The sequence below is a fragment of the Magallana gigas genome, chromosome 7 (genome assembly GCF_963853765.1).
Source record: "Magallana gigas chromosome 7, xbMagGiga1.1, whole genome shotgun sequence".
Taxonomy (NCBI): domain Eukaryota; kingdom Metazoa; phylum Mollusca; class Bivalvia; order Ostreida; family Ostreidae; genus Magallana; species Magallana gigas.
Window position 1 is genome coordinate 1,556,156 of NC_088859.1, and position 17,091 is coordinate 1,573,246.

Consider the following 17,091-nt stretch of genomic DNA (forward strand, 5'->3'; position numbering starts at 1 on the left):
CCCCCTCTCTTTTCTGTTTTTTTTTCTCCGATGCCAAATAGGGTAATATAGTTTTTCTTTTCTTCTTTGTGTGTGTGTGTGTGTGTGTGTGTGTGTGTAATGATGTTTGTATATTGTTCTTTGTAAAATTTCATGCCACAATCTCCTAAGGGAGGAAATAAAGAAAGAATGAAAGAAAGCTACCCTCGAAGTACAATATTTATCTTGCCTCCGGCTCGCTGATTATTGTTCTTCTCGGGTAGCTAATAATCGTATTGACCTAACAAACAATAATTGCATATAATATTTACATTTACTTTCTCATATTAAATTGCATTGGTTGAATTGAGTGCTATTTACGCATATCGCAGATCATAGGTGTCGGAACCGGGGGGGGGGGGGTCTTTTTTTGCAAAGTTAGACCTAACCATTAGGGTCATAGCATCATAGAGAGTTCAGCCCCCCACTTTTTCTCGCAGGAAAGATAATTATTGTTCCTAAATTTACCTTGAAAGATTGAGAAGTTGGAGTCATAGGCATACTAGCCCCCCCCCCCCCCCCCCCCCCCCCCCCGGATTAGGATTTCCATGATTTGGGGGAAAAAAATTTTGGTAGGTAAGATTTTCATTGGGGAAGTATATGTATACTCCCCCCCCCCCTCCCCCGGATTAGGATATCCATGATTTTGGGAATTAGTATCTGAGGGTTAGTCTAGCCCCCCACTTTCAATTTGCTTCCGACGCCAGTGCAGATAGTCTGGTGCGTATGAATATACAATATTTCTTTAATATTTCTCGAAAAACATAACTGACTCCCCGTGCGACTCCAACCAGAGCACATCCTGATGTTATACTTACGCTGATAAACATTTCATGGATGTAAATATTCCTAAACAATTAAATAAATTTAATTCAATGATTTATTATTATACTAAAAGTTATTTTAATCGAATTACAGAATATGAAATAAAATTGTGTCTTTAGAATCCATAGCGTTGTGCACTATTTTTGTCAGCATTACTCGGCTGTTCCTAGGCTCTTCTTTTTATTACGCATTACTCATAAAATAATGCAGAGATTTTGAAAAATAAATCATAATTGCGGAAAGGGATTAATGTAAAAACGTAAACATAAGCAAGTCAAAAAAGCATCCTATAATTCAATATCGGCAAATAAAAAAAAAAGAAGAAAAAAAAAAATCATCTTTTAATAAAAAGAAACACCATATGAAGAAACACTTTAAGCAGCCTTATCTAATGGAGCAAATAACCATATAAAAGCATATAAAATGACGAATATCAGTATATAATTTAATTCTGGTTGTAACGCGCTTTCTGATTGGCTAAAAACTTATTTTATATCCTATAAAGAATGTTGCCTACGTCATAGTAAGACTATCGTCAAAAACGTATCAATATGCTTGACGTTACGTTTAATTTTGTACATCTTGACGTCATTTTAAAGGTCAAATGACGGGTTTCATCTACAATTAAGAGTAAAAAAAATTAGATTATAAGCAATGAATTCAATATTTATCAGTTTTATACGATATAAAATGGTTTGAAACAGTTTACGCGTATAAAACTAATAAATATTGAATTCATTCATTAAATAAAGACTTAAAATTATTATACAATGTATAATGAAATGTTAGTTTTTTATGGCGTTCCATAAAATATTAACAGACTGAGCTGGTTTTTGTTGGATATACCTGAATATATTTACATTTGCAAATACATTGATCAATGTATATCTACTGAGAAGCCCTCCGGTCTTCACAGGATTTGATCACGTGACCAACCAACTTCAACTTTTTAAATTGCTGTCTATTTCTCAATTGACAACAATCCCACGTCGTCTGCTAAGTTAGGATCTAAGTCTTTAAGTCAGTCTTTGAATTCCGCGTTGAGTTGTCATTGTGGTGTTCATCATCCATTCTTACAATGCAGACGATGATTGAAAACAAGAGGCAACTTTGTTAATCTCTAGTGTGTAAATCGTGATATGTTTAGTGAAAGACAAAAGTCGAAACCGGTTCACTCTGAGAGAGAGATCAAAAGAAATATTATTTCTTGCACAACAAGGTTGTAGGGAAGGTATAGATGCTCATAAACTCGTAAACATAATATTATGCAGCATTTAAAAAGCTTTAAAATCATTCGTATGGCATAAGACAAAGTTTGGCTTAAATAATTCAGCTATTAATTTGGGAGATCGATACAAAAGACAATTTTCGACAATTTTTTTTTCTTCGTAGTTCTTTAAAAAGAATCCCATTTTAGTCGAAAATTTTGATTTTATACCTATTCATTAACTTAAAAAATTAATTTTAATAAATATTCTTAAAATTTAAAAATGCATCTCATAATGAAATTTCATAATAAAATCAAATGCGCCATCTTATTAGCCTGTGCTTTTTTGCCAGCATATCAATTTTAGCAACTGTCACAGTTACTTCTATATCATAGCAAATACATTTTTTATATATCTGGTCATAATTTTTATTTGTTTGAAATTAATATCTAACAAATACTAAACATCATCATGATTCCACTAGTCATCATGTCAAATTCCAAAACGCCTCGCGAGTAGATTCAGGAATGCAAGTGTTTTGTCCGTAACAATAGCGGAATTAATCGGAATTGATTCACGAGTTAAGGATATTACCCCCCGCGATAATCTCATCAAAAAGGTGGACCAAATCCTATCAAAAAGAATAGTAACCGAGTATTGATTTTTATATGGGATATTCTCATTGTGATAAGTAAAGAAGAAGATCATGTTCATTAAAACCATGCTATAATTAGAGAAGCAGAAGCTTTTACTGTAATGATGAAGCATTTTATGCTAGCATGTTATATTCCTGCGTCTTTGATCAGGATAAAATGCATTGATTGTATGTTTGCTTTGACTCTGTGGGATTTTATTCTGGAGAGTCTGTTATATTGAGTTAACACAAACCATATATATTCCAGAAACTGTTTCCTTTATAACTTTAGGGCCGAAAAACTTGAATTACCTTGGAACATGCTTAGACGTTTTTTCGACATTAAGGTTTCTTTGTTCAGACAGATTTAGATCTCTGCCTTAGATTTATTGGATTCAAAGTGACGAAACACGGACATTCTATCGGTGTTTTAAGTAATTATCCACATATATAAACTTCTTTATGAGTAACGCGATTAGTTAGTCCGTGAAACTCAAACACGCTGTACGGAAAATAAGCAAATAGATTTTGCTTTAGCCTAAAATCGGTAAAGATATCCCTGGAGTGGATCCAGTAGTAATTTGGTATTAAAGTGTACCATACGAAGAATTTTCTTTTGAGTTAGCAGTAACGGAGACAATTCTGATCCATGATTGGTATGTCATTAGTATTTCCTTTCCAGCCCCTAGACACAATAGACTACGGGAAGACACGCGTCACGTGTAAATTACCTCCGCTATTTCTCCACCTCGAAAACCTTGGACGGAGGTTTTCGGGTTTAATTTCCAATCGCGATATCCGGTGTCACCTATAAATGCATTTTATTATTGAAGAGAACAAGACATATTGGAAACTGATACTTTGGCCGTGTACTATAATTCCTGTAATCGTATATTGATATGTTTCTATTCTTAAGTCTGATTTCTTCGTCTATAGGAAAAGATTGGAGCACGCATATTGAATATACTTAGTGAATCGCTTTTACACAAAAACAATTCTTTTTTACAAGGAAGAAATACTTATGTAAGAATAAAATATTCATAAAGTTCATTTGATCTTTGACATGAAACAAGCAAAATATTCTGCATTTAGTGGGAATTCCTTTGGAGAGTTCATAAGCAAACCTATAGGTAAAACTATTAATTTTTAACACAAGGAGGTGTTAAAAGATGGGCAAGGAAACTAAGGCTGTGCTCTTTAGCTCAAAATCAATCAGATGACAAAGGCAGTGAGACTAAATCTGTCCAACATGAATTAATTAACTTTAAGGAAGGAGTCTTTTCATTATCAAACATACTTCTTATAATAAGAAATGCATGAAATTTTGACACAGTCAAACGGATCATATTGCTTAATGATTCTATCAGTTTAATTAAATTTGACCTTTTTGTTTTCGGATAAAGGTCAGGTCAAGGTCACTACCTTTTTCCTCAACGTAAAGAGTGATAAAAATAAGTGTAGCTCTTTATAGTTCTGAAGACATTTGTTTAAGATTTGAAGATTCAAATCTTCAATGAAATCATAGACCATGAGAGTGTCTATCAGCTTATACTACTAAATTGGAATAAATATTTATACTAAAATTGATATTGCTTAGCCCGCATTTCCTCTAATTTTCTTAAATTTTGAAGAAATGTTGATTATTTTTTTATGCTTCCAATAATAAAATATTTCTAATTTTTATGTATTATGAAGACTTTATATAAAGATATAAATTGACAGAAAAGCTAATATATTGACCGTTTCATAAGAGAGAAAAACTGATTTTAGTGATTTTTTCACAAAAATCAATGTATAGAATGGGCGCTTTAAAAAGCTTATAAAAATGTTATTTGATAGGCAAATCATATTTTAAAAACATATTCTGAAACCCAAGTATCATATTATTAGTTCACATTAGTGAAAAAAATCCGACATTATTGTTATTGTTTTTAAAATGCTAAAACAGACTCATTATATATATATAATCTGCAACAATTCTGAATTGCGCAACATGTGATATTTTCCTACGCCAATATTACGCCCAAAATATAGTCCTTGTTCCATTCTAAACATTGATTACATTTTTCTATGCCAAGTTGTACGATAGTAAAAAAGAAAGAAAAATATACTATTTTAATTTCCTTTCATCTTGATTTAATGAACAATTAATCAAATTTACGTTTGACAAGTTGAAAACCAGAAAAGACTCCTTCCTTAAGCTTTTTGTTTTGGTAAAAAAAATGACATCGATGATATCCGTCAAATGTGTTACGTAACTAGAAAAAGGAAATGAAAATAGCTATAATCCGTTCAACATAATTCTTAATTTGCTTTCATAGAAATATGATTTTAAAAATACGGAAAAAATAGACTTTAAGTTCAACAAGCACTTTAAGTATATATGTCACGAATAACTTATCTCATCTGGATATTCCATGTATATTTCTAGAGCAGTTTCCTCTCTTTTTGTTTGTCAAGAGAGATAAATAGTTTTGATACACATATACTAGTATTTGACATTTTTTATATAATGTAATCAAAAACATTATTGACCATTTCCACAGCAAACTCCCTTCCAGATCTACAAGCTGAAAAGAATCAACAGACAACAAAGTTTTAGTAAAGTAAGTAAGTAAATGATTTATAACAGTGACATGTGTTTTATAAACAAATATAGCGACATGTGTATTATATAGTAACTTGATGAATAAAGACCCGGCCCATCGGACTTATAAGTCACTTTATAATATAAACATGAGTATACAAATAGTAATGTTATACTAGACTAAGTCGTCTGCAATTTTAAAACGTAAAAACACAATATTACATTTCAAATCAATGAAATCATTTAAAAAAGATTAGCTAATATTTGAAATGTTATAGATAAGTGTCGAAAGACTTCACGGAACAGAACACCGAGTTAGCATTGTGCATAACAGCTGTATGGTTATTATCTCTCATCATATTCATCAATAGTTGCTAATATTTTTTCTTCGGAAATATTGATTCCAATGTTGACAGGATGGTGTTATTGATTTTGTTGACAATGTTGGTTTATCTTAATAAATTGATTTTAAAAACATACAACGTAATATGTATCTGGACAATGATATTCTACTATGTGATGTCGCAAAAAATGATGGACTTTTGCATGTGCGTCTTTGTCCCAAGGCCAGGTATTTTAATGAGACAGCTCAAATTTCAAAATGAAAAAATTAAGTATTCAAGAATCAATTGGAATCGGAAAGAGGAGAATAAAGAATGGGGTAATTATTGGAATCTATGAGAAAAAATCAAAGCTTTCAATCAGTTTAAAGTTGTTTCATCACACATCAAAGAGAAGGCAAGAAAGACTTGAGACCAGAGAATGAAGAGAGTAAATTAATTTCACAGATCATATTGATTCCATAATATGGAAATGAGAAGATCGATGTAATTGATCACGTGATCATTTGGCGGCGTCTGCAGATTATTCTGTATATCAATAGATGATGTGAGAAATCTGTAGCAAACTGCCTGTACCATCTGCCACTCACAGAACGCGCGGGGTCCCGTACCAACTGCCTACTAGTGACAGCTTCCGAACATGCTTCAATTCTAAAAAGCCGTTGTCATGAGGAAATAACGTATAACTCAAGAAATTGTCGATTCGCCATCGGAGGTTCTGCCGCCGCTGGTCTGCTGTTGAAATGATGGGACAAAGTGCCAAAGTCTTCTCCAAATGGTTTTCTTTGACTTCCTCTTCCCAGGGTCAGTGCTTTCATTTCTATCTTATTTTTAATTATACACGTATTTATTTGACAAAGATTTCAAGATTCTGTAATAAAAATATGAAACAAAATAGTCTAATCGTCAAAAATCTAGAAAAAAATGTTATAAAAAACTTAAATCATACGAAAATTTGCTAAAAGAAATATACATGTACTCGTGATATCCGTGTTAAAAACAAATGTTTTATGATATTTACTCCTTTTGTGCAATTATAATTTACCAACTTTGCCTGTATTTACAATGCAAAAATATAATCTGGAAGTAGAAAATTCTTTGGGAATGACATTTTTTAATTTCAAAAGTGGTAATAATCAGCCAGGAAAAATCGCTAAATTTTTTTTTAAATGGATAGTTCATTTCCATAGCGATGGTTTTCCTTGATAAACTCTTTCGCCGTTTTCCATCAATAATAAACGTCTGGATATCGTGTACAAGTATCAGCTTTACTGAACGCTTCTATGGAGTTTATTGCCTGGGCATCCAAGTGCATTTACTAGGCAGTAAATAAAAAGGGAAATCATCAACTAAAGGAAATCAACCCGTTATTTTTTGATATGTACTAAACACGCCAAAGTACACTGGTGACAGTACCCTTCCTCAAAAACAATACTGAGGGTTTTCTAATTTCAGCAGATGAATAGATCATGTATAGAAATACGTTAAATGTCAAATAGTGAAACAGGAAAGACAATAAATGGAAATAATCTACTACAATCTGATCCACAGAGAGTAAGCAATAAAAGACATATATTGATACTCGCGGAAGTGTGTGTCCCTAGCATGCATCTTAAAAGCCATTATAAAGTCCGGAAGCCAGACACCTCGTCTTCAGCACCATGGGATAGAATTTCAAGGCTCTCACTTTGAATCGATAGGTCTGAAAGATGGTGTTGCTTCTCGCGGGATGGCACCGTTACTCTTTTAGCCGGGGGTGTATTTTCTCTCATCAACTTCTGCCTGATTTTGCATTAAATTGCAGATAAAAGGGAATAAAATGTAATCAGGCTATTTTTAGAAGTGACATATCGTCTTCTCTTCCAAAATCTCATCAGCTTATACAATAAGAGAATATCACTGCATATTTTCATTCTCAGACAAAACCATTGCACTTAGTGATTCTCGAACATTATGTCATCTCTATTTTCTCATATTTTTAATTTATATGTTTTTTCCTTCACATATTTCTTTTCTTTGACAATGTTCATCTATTTCTATTCTCAAATAATATCCCAGAATATTTTTTGGACACTGGGTTTGTATACTAGTATCATTATTCTCGGACAAAAACATTGAATATATATCAGACAAAATCCTTGGATATTTATCGCTGAATATTTTGTATCATAAGGCAATATAACTGTAAACATTTTGTCCCTGTATTTTTTTGAAACAACGTTCTTGAGAATATCATGCTTAAACAAAACCATCAATATATTTTTCATCGTTTGACATTTTCTCTGCATATAATTTTTTTTTTGACATCTCTGCAAGCTTAATTTATTGGGACATCTCTGCTGATTAAATTTATTGAAAACTTTAATCGATTTCATAATTTTATACAATTCTAAGAAAAATCCTTATATATTTTTATTTTTTGACATTTCTTTCTTATAATTTCATGTACACGTGTATGATTATCCTCTGACGACAGTTTCCATCCTTAAAGAGCAGCATCTCTTTCTATTTGTATTCTTTAGCAAAAGCTCTTTATCTTTCTTTCTTCAAACGAAAAATTTTGCATTTTGTATTTCATTCTTCAAACAACTTGTCTTTTTATTACTTCTCTGACAACATCATGCAGCTTATATTCCAATTTTGCTCAATGTTTTTAGATAATGTTGCAACATTTCATTGTATTCCTTTATTCTGTGTAGTTGCGACACCCCCGTAATTTACTTGTAGTCTTCTACAGATGAATGAAATACTATTGTTCTGACTTTCTATAGGAAAGAAATACTTGATGCTGTGTCCTTTACCTTTTAACTAATTAAGTGAGGCAAATTTCATTGATATCATAATTCAAGTATTATACTGCAATTCCTCCATATTGGGGTAAAATGGCTTCAGTGTTCAGGATTTGGACGATAAAAAAACCAAATTTCTGCTGACAACAGTATATTCTGTTGACTTCTGTTCATTGCTGACCGGACTCGAATAGGGTTCCTCCAAATGGATAGCAAGCACTCTACGGCACCGTGCCAGATACTTTAGCTGAAGGAAATTTTAATCCACATTTAATTAATTGGTTCTTAACAATACAGAGATTTAAAAGTAGCTTTGAAAAGCAGTAACGGAAGTTTACGTTTTTACAATGTCAGATCATTGACAATCTAGATTGGATGTGAACACGGCGTTGCACTATTCGTACATCTCTTCAAGGCAGGATGTATTTGCTGATCCGAGTTTCAAAAGATTTTGCGTTGGTGGTAGCTTGTTTCCATTGAGCTTTAACACAGTTGGTTGCTTTGAAATCGTTTATTCTAAAGCCGTTAATCGTAAAAAGCAATATTTACAGAATGACTACATTTTGTTTTATGGCCGACCTGTTTTACAAACAGACCCCACCTCGACTTTACTGCACAAGTAAACACCTGTCGCAAATGATCGATGCAATTTCCTCTAATAAAACTTCATATCCAGAGGCCAATTTCTTTTTCTGGTATCAAGCTCGTTTTAAGGATTCGAGTGTTTGCTAAGACCAAACTGATTCCCGACGATATTGGTCTTTCCGATCTTAGCCCTACACCAGTCTCCGGAATCGATATTTTGTAGCTTCCTTGTTGTTTTACTTCCGGACCTATGACGCATTATACAGATACAAACACTAATCACTAACACAAACTGATACAAAAAAATATCACCTGCTTTTGTTTTTCTTAATATGACGGAAAAAGACATTGTACATTATTATACTTTCATGTTAAATACTGAAATCTGATTGGTTTAGACACAGTTGATAATCTGTTTTATTACCCTCTGCGTTAACAACACACTTGGCAACGGGTAACACAACGAATTGTTACATGTACTTACTTAGTCCTCTTCATGCTGGTTAGCACATAATGCTGTAGATAAGCGATGCATTTAAAGAAAACGAAATAAGAAGAATCGCGTTAACAAGATTTGATAAAACATTTTTAAACAGACAGCAAGGAAATCTCTGAAAGAAAAAAAAACCCAACTCGCTGTTTGCATTTTGGCATCATGTTAAAAATACCGTATTACTAAACATGTATTCGTTGATCAAAGCACTTTAACTCATGGAGAAAAGCGCAGTAGATATCGCATTGATATGAGCTGTTTACCAGTTAATGTTTGATGGATGACTTAGTGCAACGACCTGGTTTGTGGAGCCATGGAAAGACAGAAAATCATTGTCTCCCTATAATGACAAATGTCCTTCAATGAAGATAATAATTCTGCCCCCTGGTGTATTGCTTCCAGGGAAATGTCAATACAAATATGCAAATTACGAAAATTCTATGCTTAAATAACATCTAATGAAAATCAGTACTATTCCCCGCAAAACTGAAAAAAGTCATTCACTGCCGCTCATTTTGTCATATGTATTAACAAGACGTTTAAGCCTTCTTTTGTCACTGTATTACAAAGAGTTAAACCGCTAGGGTATTCTGAGTGGATTGATTACGAGGTTTTTTCCGAATAGATGTGGAAAAAACTCACTAACATTATTCTAAAGTGTTCGCTAAAAAAAATGGAAACAAATGGCATTCCCCCAAGACAAATAAATAGGCATTCTGTGACCCAAAATCACGTGTCTTGTGCATCCTAATTTGTCTTTTCCCTACAAGCCTTAAAAGCATCTCTGCTGTTCCCATAGAAACTATGATCTCCAACGGTCATTAACGAACGACCGAGGGAAAAAAAGCAAATATAGATCAAAATTCTAAAGTAAGTTCGAAAAGTTTTTCTACTTCCATTCAACATCTTATTTTTCCTCACATATCGACTTTTTATATTTTGAAGAGTATTAGTGTGTAAATTGCTAATATTACATATTGTTATACTTTCATGTTAAATACTGAAATCTGATTGGTTAAGACGCAGTTAATAATATTTACTATTACCCTCAGCGTTAGCAACGCACTTGGCAACGGGTAACATTAAAAAATGTTACATGCGCGAAAATTATGCGCGTACGGTTCGCTGTAGAATTCACGTTATTCCTATATAAAAGCAGTAAAATTTTCTTAAAAATTTTAAAAAAGACATTCAGTATAACAAAATAAATAGTGCCTGTTTGGGAGGATAACAGTTGAAATTGACACCCCTCGAAAACCATTGTCAACCTCCGCTTCGCGTCGGTTGACAATGGTTTTCTCGGGGTGTCAATTTCAACTGTTACCCTCCCAAACAGGCACTATTTATATACTAATACTGTAACTAATTAATTCATTTTAAAGATTAAGTAGGAAGATGTACAACAACAATATCTAAGCACTGTTATTTTGGAAAAATTATACATAATTCCTTTGCTGGCATAAAACAAAATGTGTATCGATAAAGGGCATGTATAAAGGAAAATTTTAAATATTTCTCTTGTAAAAATTTATAACTCGTATAAAATCAAAAATATAAAAATAACGTATCTCGACATACAGAACTGGTAATTAAAAGTTCTTTTATAGCATTTACTAATATAAAAAAGAAACTAAAAAAAACCATTTAAACTTAGTCCATTCTCCCTCTATATGTAGATAGTCAAACTTTCTGGTTAAATGATTAGTTTAAACGGATGTCCATAGTTTGTATGAAGAAATATTCCGCATCGCTTCATAATTAGATAATATCGTTTGCACATTCATTTCCCAAAAGACCATTGCGTACTCACTTTGCAATTATTTATTCCAAAGATATTTTTCTTCCTAAGTATTAACCAATTATCAAAATTTGCACATATCTGGTCAGCTTTGCATATCATGCAGGAGCTCCATTAAAGTTTTATTTTGATAACCCCTGAGTATGGTCGCTGATAACAGAACCTTCAAATTGTGCCTCGTTTTAGGTTTGATATTCGATTTGACGCACTGGGAAAAGTGCTAAAAGCTATGGATATTGTGTGCTCAATATATGGCATAGATTTTGAAACATCTCTTATCTAATAAGTACTGCTAGTCTGACATTTCATTATCGCACTCTGTGACAAGAAATGTAGAATAAGCAATAGCATCACTTTAAATTATCATGTTTTTATCTCATACTGGGGAACGAAAGTGTCTGAAATATTCTCTTTATGACTGTGATTTCTGATTTCTACTCCCTCGAACAAATTATATCAGTAATGTTTTATACAAATCTTGCATTCTTTAACATGCTTTGCAAAGTATGTACTTTAAGTCTGAGAAAAAATCTGACATCGATGAGGTGTCGAAGTGGATGGACCAACAACTGTATTCATAATTGATGAGTGAATATTTCTGATTTCCATAACATGCACCTTAAAATGTTTGAAAATCTGAACAAATAAAAAGCAAAGAAAACTAACACTTAAAATTAAAAATAAAGTGAAAATAAAGATATTATAATAAATATCAAAGGTTCGAGTGATGAAACCAAATGACCAACTCAAATAATTATCGCATCATGATATAAACAATGTTTTTTTTTAATCTTTCAGGAGGGAAAACTTTGAACCAGGAGCGAGGCCAAGACAAGGAGAACATCAGAACGGTGCACGAACAGTTGTGTAAGGAGCTGAGCGCCCTCCAGCGAGAGTACAAGCACGTGCGACAGGTGGTGGACACTCTCCAACAGGACTACGAGAGATCCAAGGACTTTGATCCTTTGCGACGATATGGCCTACTGAAAGGCATGATCAAGAGGACCATTCTACATTTTAAACTGAATGAAGATAAACTGCCCGGATCAGTTTCAATGACTGGGATTCGAAGTCTTGCCAATAGCTACAAGGAGTTGTCGTATACCATGGAGTTAACGAGAAGGAAGGCCGATCTGGACGGTGAGTCTTCTCTGATTTTGGTAGCCCTGCAAAGGCAACTTTCTCTAAATATCACACTGTAGTTCGATAATGCGTGATAAATAATGAAGCAATGAAATTATTGCTAATATGTCACCCCGTTATCATTTTAATTCACTTTTAAGATGGCAAAACGACAATTTTAGCTTCTTTGTGCATAATAGCATGTAAAAGTCATGTGAAAACAAATAGTTAAGTCTTGAAATAAGTACAGAAAAATGTATAATGCGTGCATACAAATGTTGGTCTAAATAGAGAATTGATGTGAAGGTACATGATCATGTAAGTGTTGTATTTTACTGTTTTCCGGAAGGTAGATTGTAACATATTACTGACAAAAAACATAGCATGTGCCTGAATGTACATATATTATAATTCTAATTGAAAAATGACAAAATCATGAAAGAAATGAAAAACTCATTTCACAGGGGTTTCACTTTTTTTAGATATGTGTGTGGAGGAAATAGAGTCCGAAGTGGAACAGTTACGTCATCAGATTAATGGTCTACGGGGGCGGTGCTCCCTTGTGACTGACACTGTAACACAACTAGAAAGCAAGTACGAACTATCTAAAAACTTTGCACCACCAAAACGGTACGACTTAATGAAAAAGATGGTTCAAAAAGTTGTTAACGACCAGTTTATTTGATGTAAAATGCTGAACATTTTTCACTGCGGCCATGGTATTTAGAAAGTAATTGATCGCATAATGGTAAAAAGGTTTTGACGAAAGCCATAAAACAAAACGCAAACTAGTTGTTAATCGGACAGCTCAATAAATTGTGTCTCCGAATAATTATAGAATTCGAAGTAAATGCCAACATTCAACTCCGACTCCCACCACCAATTAAAGTAGAAAGGAAACTACAAAACTCTTCAGTGTCAGAATTGAGCGGGAGCAATAGGTCTTCATTATCAGTGTCGAACATTCTGTGAGTTCCAATGGTGAACAAGGAGTAAATATCTGTATACCTTACTGACGTGATACCTTACACGCTGCATTTCCTGTCACCAGACTTATTGTATATGTGGTGTTGGTATGCTGCCAATGACAGTGTCTGAAACATGTTTTAAATTCGCAAATGAATGATCAATTTTCATCGTCTGTAGTGATTCATGCAAAATTAGAAATTAAGATACGTGGACAATAGATGCCAAGATGAAGCCTCATCAATATTTCTCAAAATCTCTATCGGGAAATCAGTTGAATTCAGTTGGTGTTTTGCAAGCTTTATTTTAACAATTTATAATACCATTGCAAATTTCATACAAGGTTCGATGTTTTACACTGTCATTAGTACACATGTAATACAAGTATAGATACGGTGCGTACAATTTATTTTCACAGAATTCGTCATTTGAAAGGTAAAAAGGTAATGAAAATGATTTGTTTTTAAAAATATTTGTATATGATTTTCATTTGATAAATTTTTGTATTAGTACGTTAACAGTTCATCAGTTCATTCATATGAATATTTTAAGTAATATTTTAAGTAAAACGTCAAGACAAGAAATAAGAGTAATGGCCTAAACGTTTATTTTTAAAGGTACTTCACTACACCTAGACTTGTACTTTTTAAGATCCTACGTCAGAAGATGGCGATTTGAATGTTTTGTTAAACTGTCTATATCGTTAGATTGTGTAGCGTCGTAGCTCAGTGGCTAAAGTATTGGGATTCTGAACAGCAGATCATGAGTTCGATCCGCCTGGAGCTTTTGTTCATATTTGCTGAATTTTCGATGATGTAATTTTTCATCCAAAATTGCACATTTTTTTTTGGCCTATTTGACTTAAATATCTTCTTATCCATTATGGTATTTATCATAATCAAGTAATTTTCTGCTGATTTGAGAAAATATTTCAAGGTGTAGTGAGCCACTTTTATTAAATCATAGACACACTTTTTAAAGTTAAGGGAAACAAGCCCTTTGACCCTCTTGTTGGATGAAAGCATGAAAGGATGAGTCTTATGATTCAGGTTCTAAACCTAGACATAATTGTTGATTTTAAATATTTTGTTGTGTTTTTTCAAAATAAAAAGTACAAAATGGTTTAGTGTTATGATTTATTTTTCAATTAATGAAAAAGGAGTCAATCATTATGATGAGGTGTTCATATACGATAGAGGTAATCAAATCCAAATGATTGATTAAGAATGGATAATACAATATTTCATCTTAGTGAAAGAATACTGCCTTATTACTAATATTCTTATAATTTTCAATAACTTTTAATTTCATAATATAAAGGATGACAACTATTCCCCCTTCCCTCTTTCCTCCCTCTTTCAAATACAGTTAATTTTTTAAAATTTTGTTACGAAGTGGAAAATCGCTCCATGCTATAAAATGCATCAAACTCGCAAGACAGCTTGTCTGTTCCGCACATGTTACAATATTCAATTCTAAAAACCCACTTAAATGTCGGTCACAATTGCACAGCGCCGCTACTAGGCAGTCATACATCTGTATTTGTTAACACTTACAACGTACGATACAGGAAATCTCTTGTTTAAATATTTAATTGCACAAAGTAGCTTATTCATATATTACATTAAACTCATCTACATCGACGACGCATTTGAAATTTCAGGTAAATCCAAGTTTCAGAAAGTTTTTTGCATTCTAATAACTTCGTTTTGCTTTTACACTAATTTGAAATAATGGGTTTTCTATTTAAGAAGGTTGGCACCTGAATTAATAATAATTTCAATCATCCGAAAACCACTTGGATATAAAGAAGGGGACCTATAATGTTCTTTTATTTTATTTGTGACCCATATCACATGCCATGTTTTGGAAATATTGCGCCCCAAACCGAAATGATGATTTTCCTGAAATTTTTGCTAAAATTTGACATTAAAATTAATAATTTGAAGAAATCAAACAAATAGTTATAGCTTGAACTATCATATAGTAAAGTTATGATTTTAATACAGTATGAAGTTGAACACGTGTAGTAACTATAAAAGTAACATCTAAGTCAAAGTTTAAAAATTCTTGCTTTACTGGCGGCTTCAAAGGCCAGTATATAATGAACATCAAAGTACTGAAGTACTGAAAGCCTGGCTCTTTTGATGTGTCTTTATGCATATTGTGTAGGAAAGACTAAAAATCCCCCCCCTCTCTCTCTTTCTTTCCTATCTCTCTCTCATGCTTTTAATGTCGGCAAAGCATCAGAGAGCGACCAAATTTTGTAAGCGACTATAAACAAAAATATGTCTGTCTAGTAGAAAAAAGTTCAACAGTTGCTGCCTTGAATTCTGCAACAAGCGTTATATATATATTCAATCCCAATTTCTTCAACGCGCTGCAAAGTAGTTAATGAAAATTCATGCGCATTGTATGTGTCTTAAATGCATAGTCTTGTTTATAAAACACGTCATTAATAAGAAAACTAAAAAAGAGAGACAATTCTCTAGAAATTAAAAAAACGAAACAAAAACACTTTTGACAAAACGTGGCTCTTTGCGTAACTATTTGGTATAGCGGAAGCTTTTACTTTTACGCTGTTTGGTTTTTGTTTACTTTTGAAGTTGTGCTATTTATAGTAACATTGGCGATTTGCATGCCTACAGCCAGGACTCTGCTTTCAACAGAGCCCGGCTAACAACAACAGATGTTAAAACAGTTTGGATTGATCAAATTATAACGCCAAAAAAAAAAATTATAGTAATGTCATCTTTCCAAAACTTTGCATACAAATAGACAAACATTTAATGTCTCATTTAAAAGTAAAACAAGTATATAGGGGTCACGTCTCACAAATTTGAGATATAGCATAAAATAAGCTAATTTAGGCCAAAATGGGGTAAATTTATCATGACTTCTATGAAATATAAGCTAAATATGCCAAAATACATGTATATCGATACAAGTTTTAAAATATTGTTTAAATATGTTTTTAAAACACCATGAATATATCTTAATATATCTTAAAAACTGTCTAGAAGTTTGGTATGCGCTGAGAATTAGGAAGCTAAACTAACAGTACCCTAAAACTAGTGAGTTATGAAAAATGTTCATTTCCTTCTTGCAAACTACCCAAAACCTAAAGCAAACTTCTTTTATATTTAGATATCTTAGAAGTTACAACTGTCGATTTGTTTCAGTTCTCCTAATTAAGAACATGCAATCAAAATGATTCAGTTAACAAAATCAAAAAGAACACATAGGCGTCGGAACAGTCTAGCCCCCACCCCACTTTTAATTTGCTTCCGACGCCACTGGAACATATCAAACTTTAAACTTCTACTGATACATCTCTATACAGTCGAAGTTTTCCTTCTAACAGTGATATCAGTATGAGTATCAGTATTTTTTTTTTATCAAAAATCCTCAAAATTATGCTAGAGATGATAACTTAAGACAGATTAAGCATGGTCTTTCAGTTAGTTAAGATACTAACATTTTTTACACGAAGACCAACTATACCATCTGGAAAACCATTAATAGTTATATTTGTCCAGAATCTTACATCATTATCAAATCATCTTTTACTAAAACGTATTTTACAACAACCTAATTTTTTAATAATTATGTATATTTAACTCTTAAACTCTTCATATACATGTATACTACTAGTATCCAAGGATAACCACGTTGTCACCAAACTTTCTTGTGATTATGTGATTGTAAACTTGTCAACAAAAGCC

General features: G+C 32.7%; 1 protein-coding gene across 1 annotated transcript; it reads left to right on the forward strand.

The window, feature by feature from the left end:
• The first annotated feature begins 6,215 nt into the window (after positions 1 to 6,215).
• Positions 6,216 to 13,233, forward strand: LOC105348514 (uncharacterized). Its single transcript, XM_011457979.4, has 3 exons — positions 6,216 to 6,417; positions 12,077 to 12,418; positions 12,883 to 13,233. The coding sequence occupies exons 1-3, from the start codon at positions 6,357 to 6,359 to the stop codon at positions 13,083 to 13,085; spliced, it is 606 nt and encodes a 201-aa protein (XP_011456281.1). The 5' UTR covers positions 6,216 to 6,356; the 3' UTR covers positions 13,086 to 13,233.
• Positions 13,234 to 17,091: the final 3,858 nt, after the last annotated feature.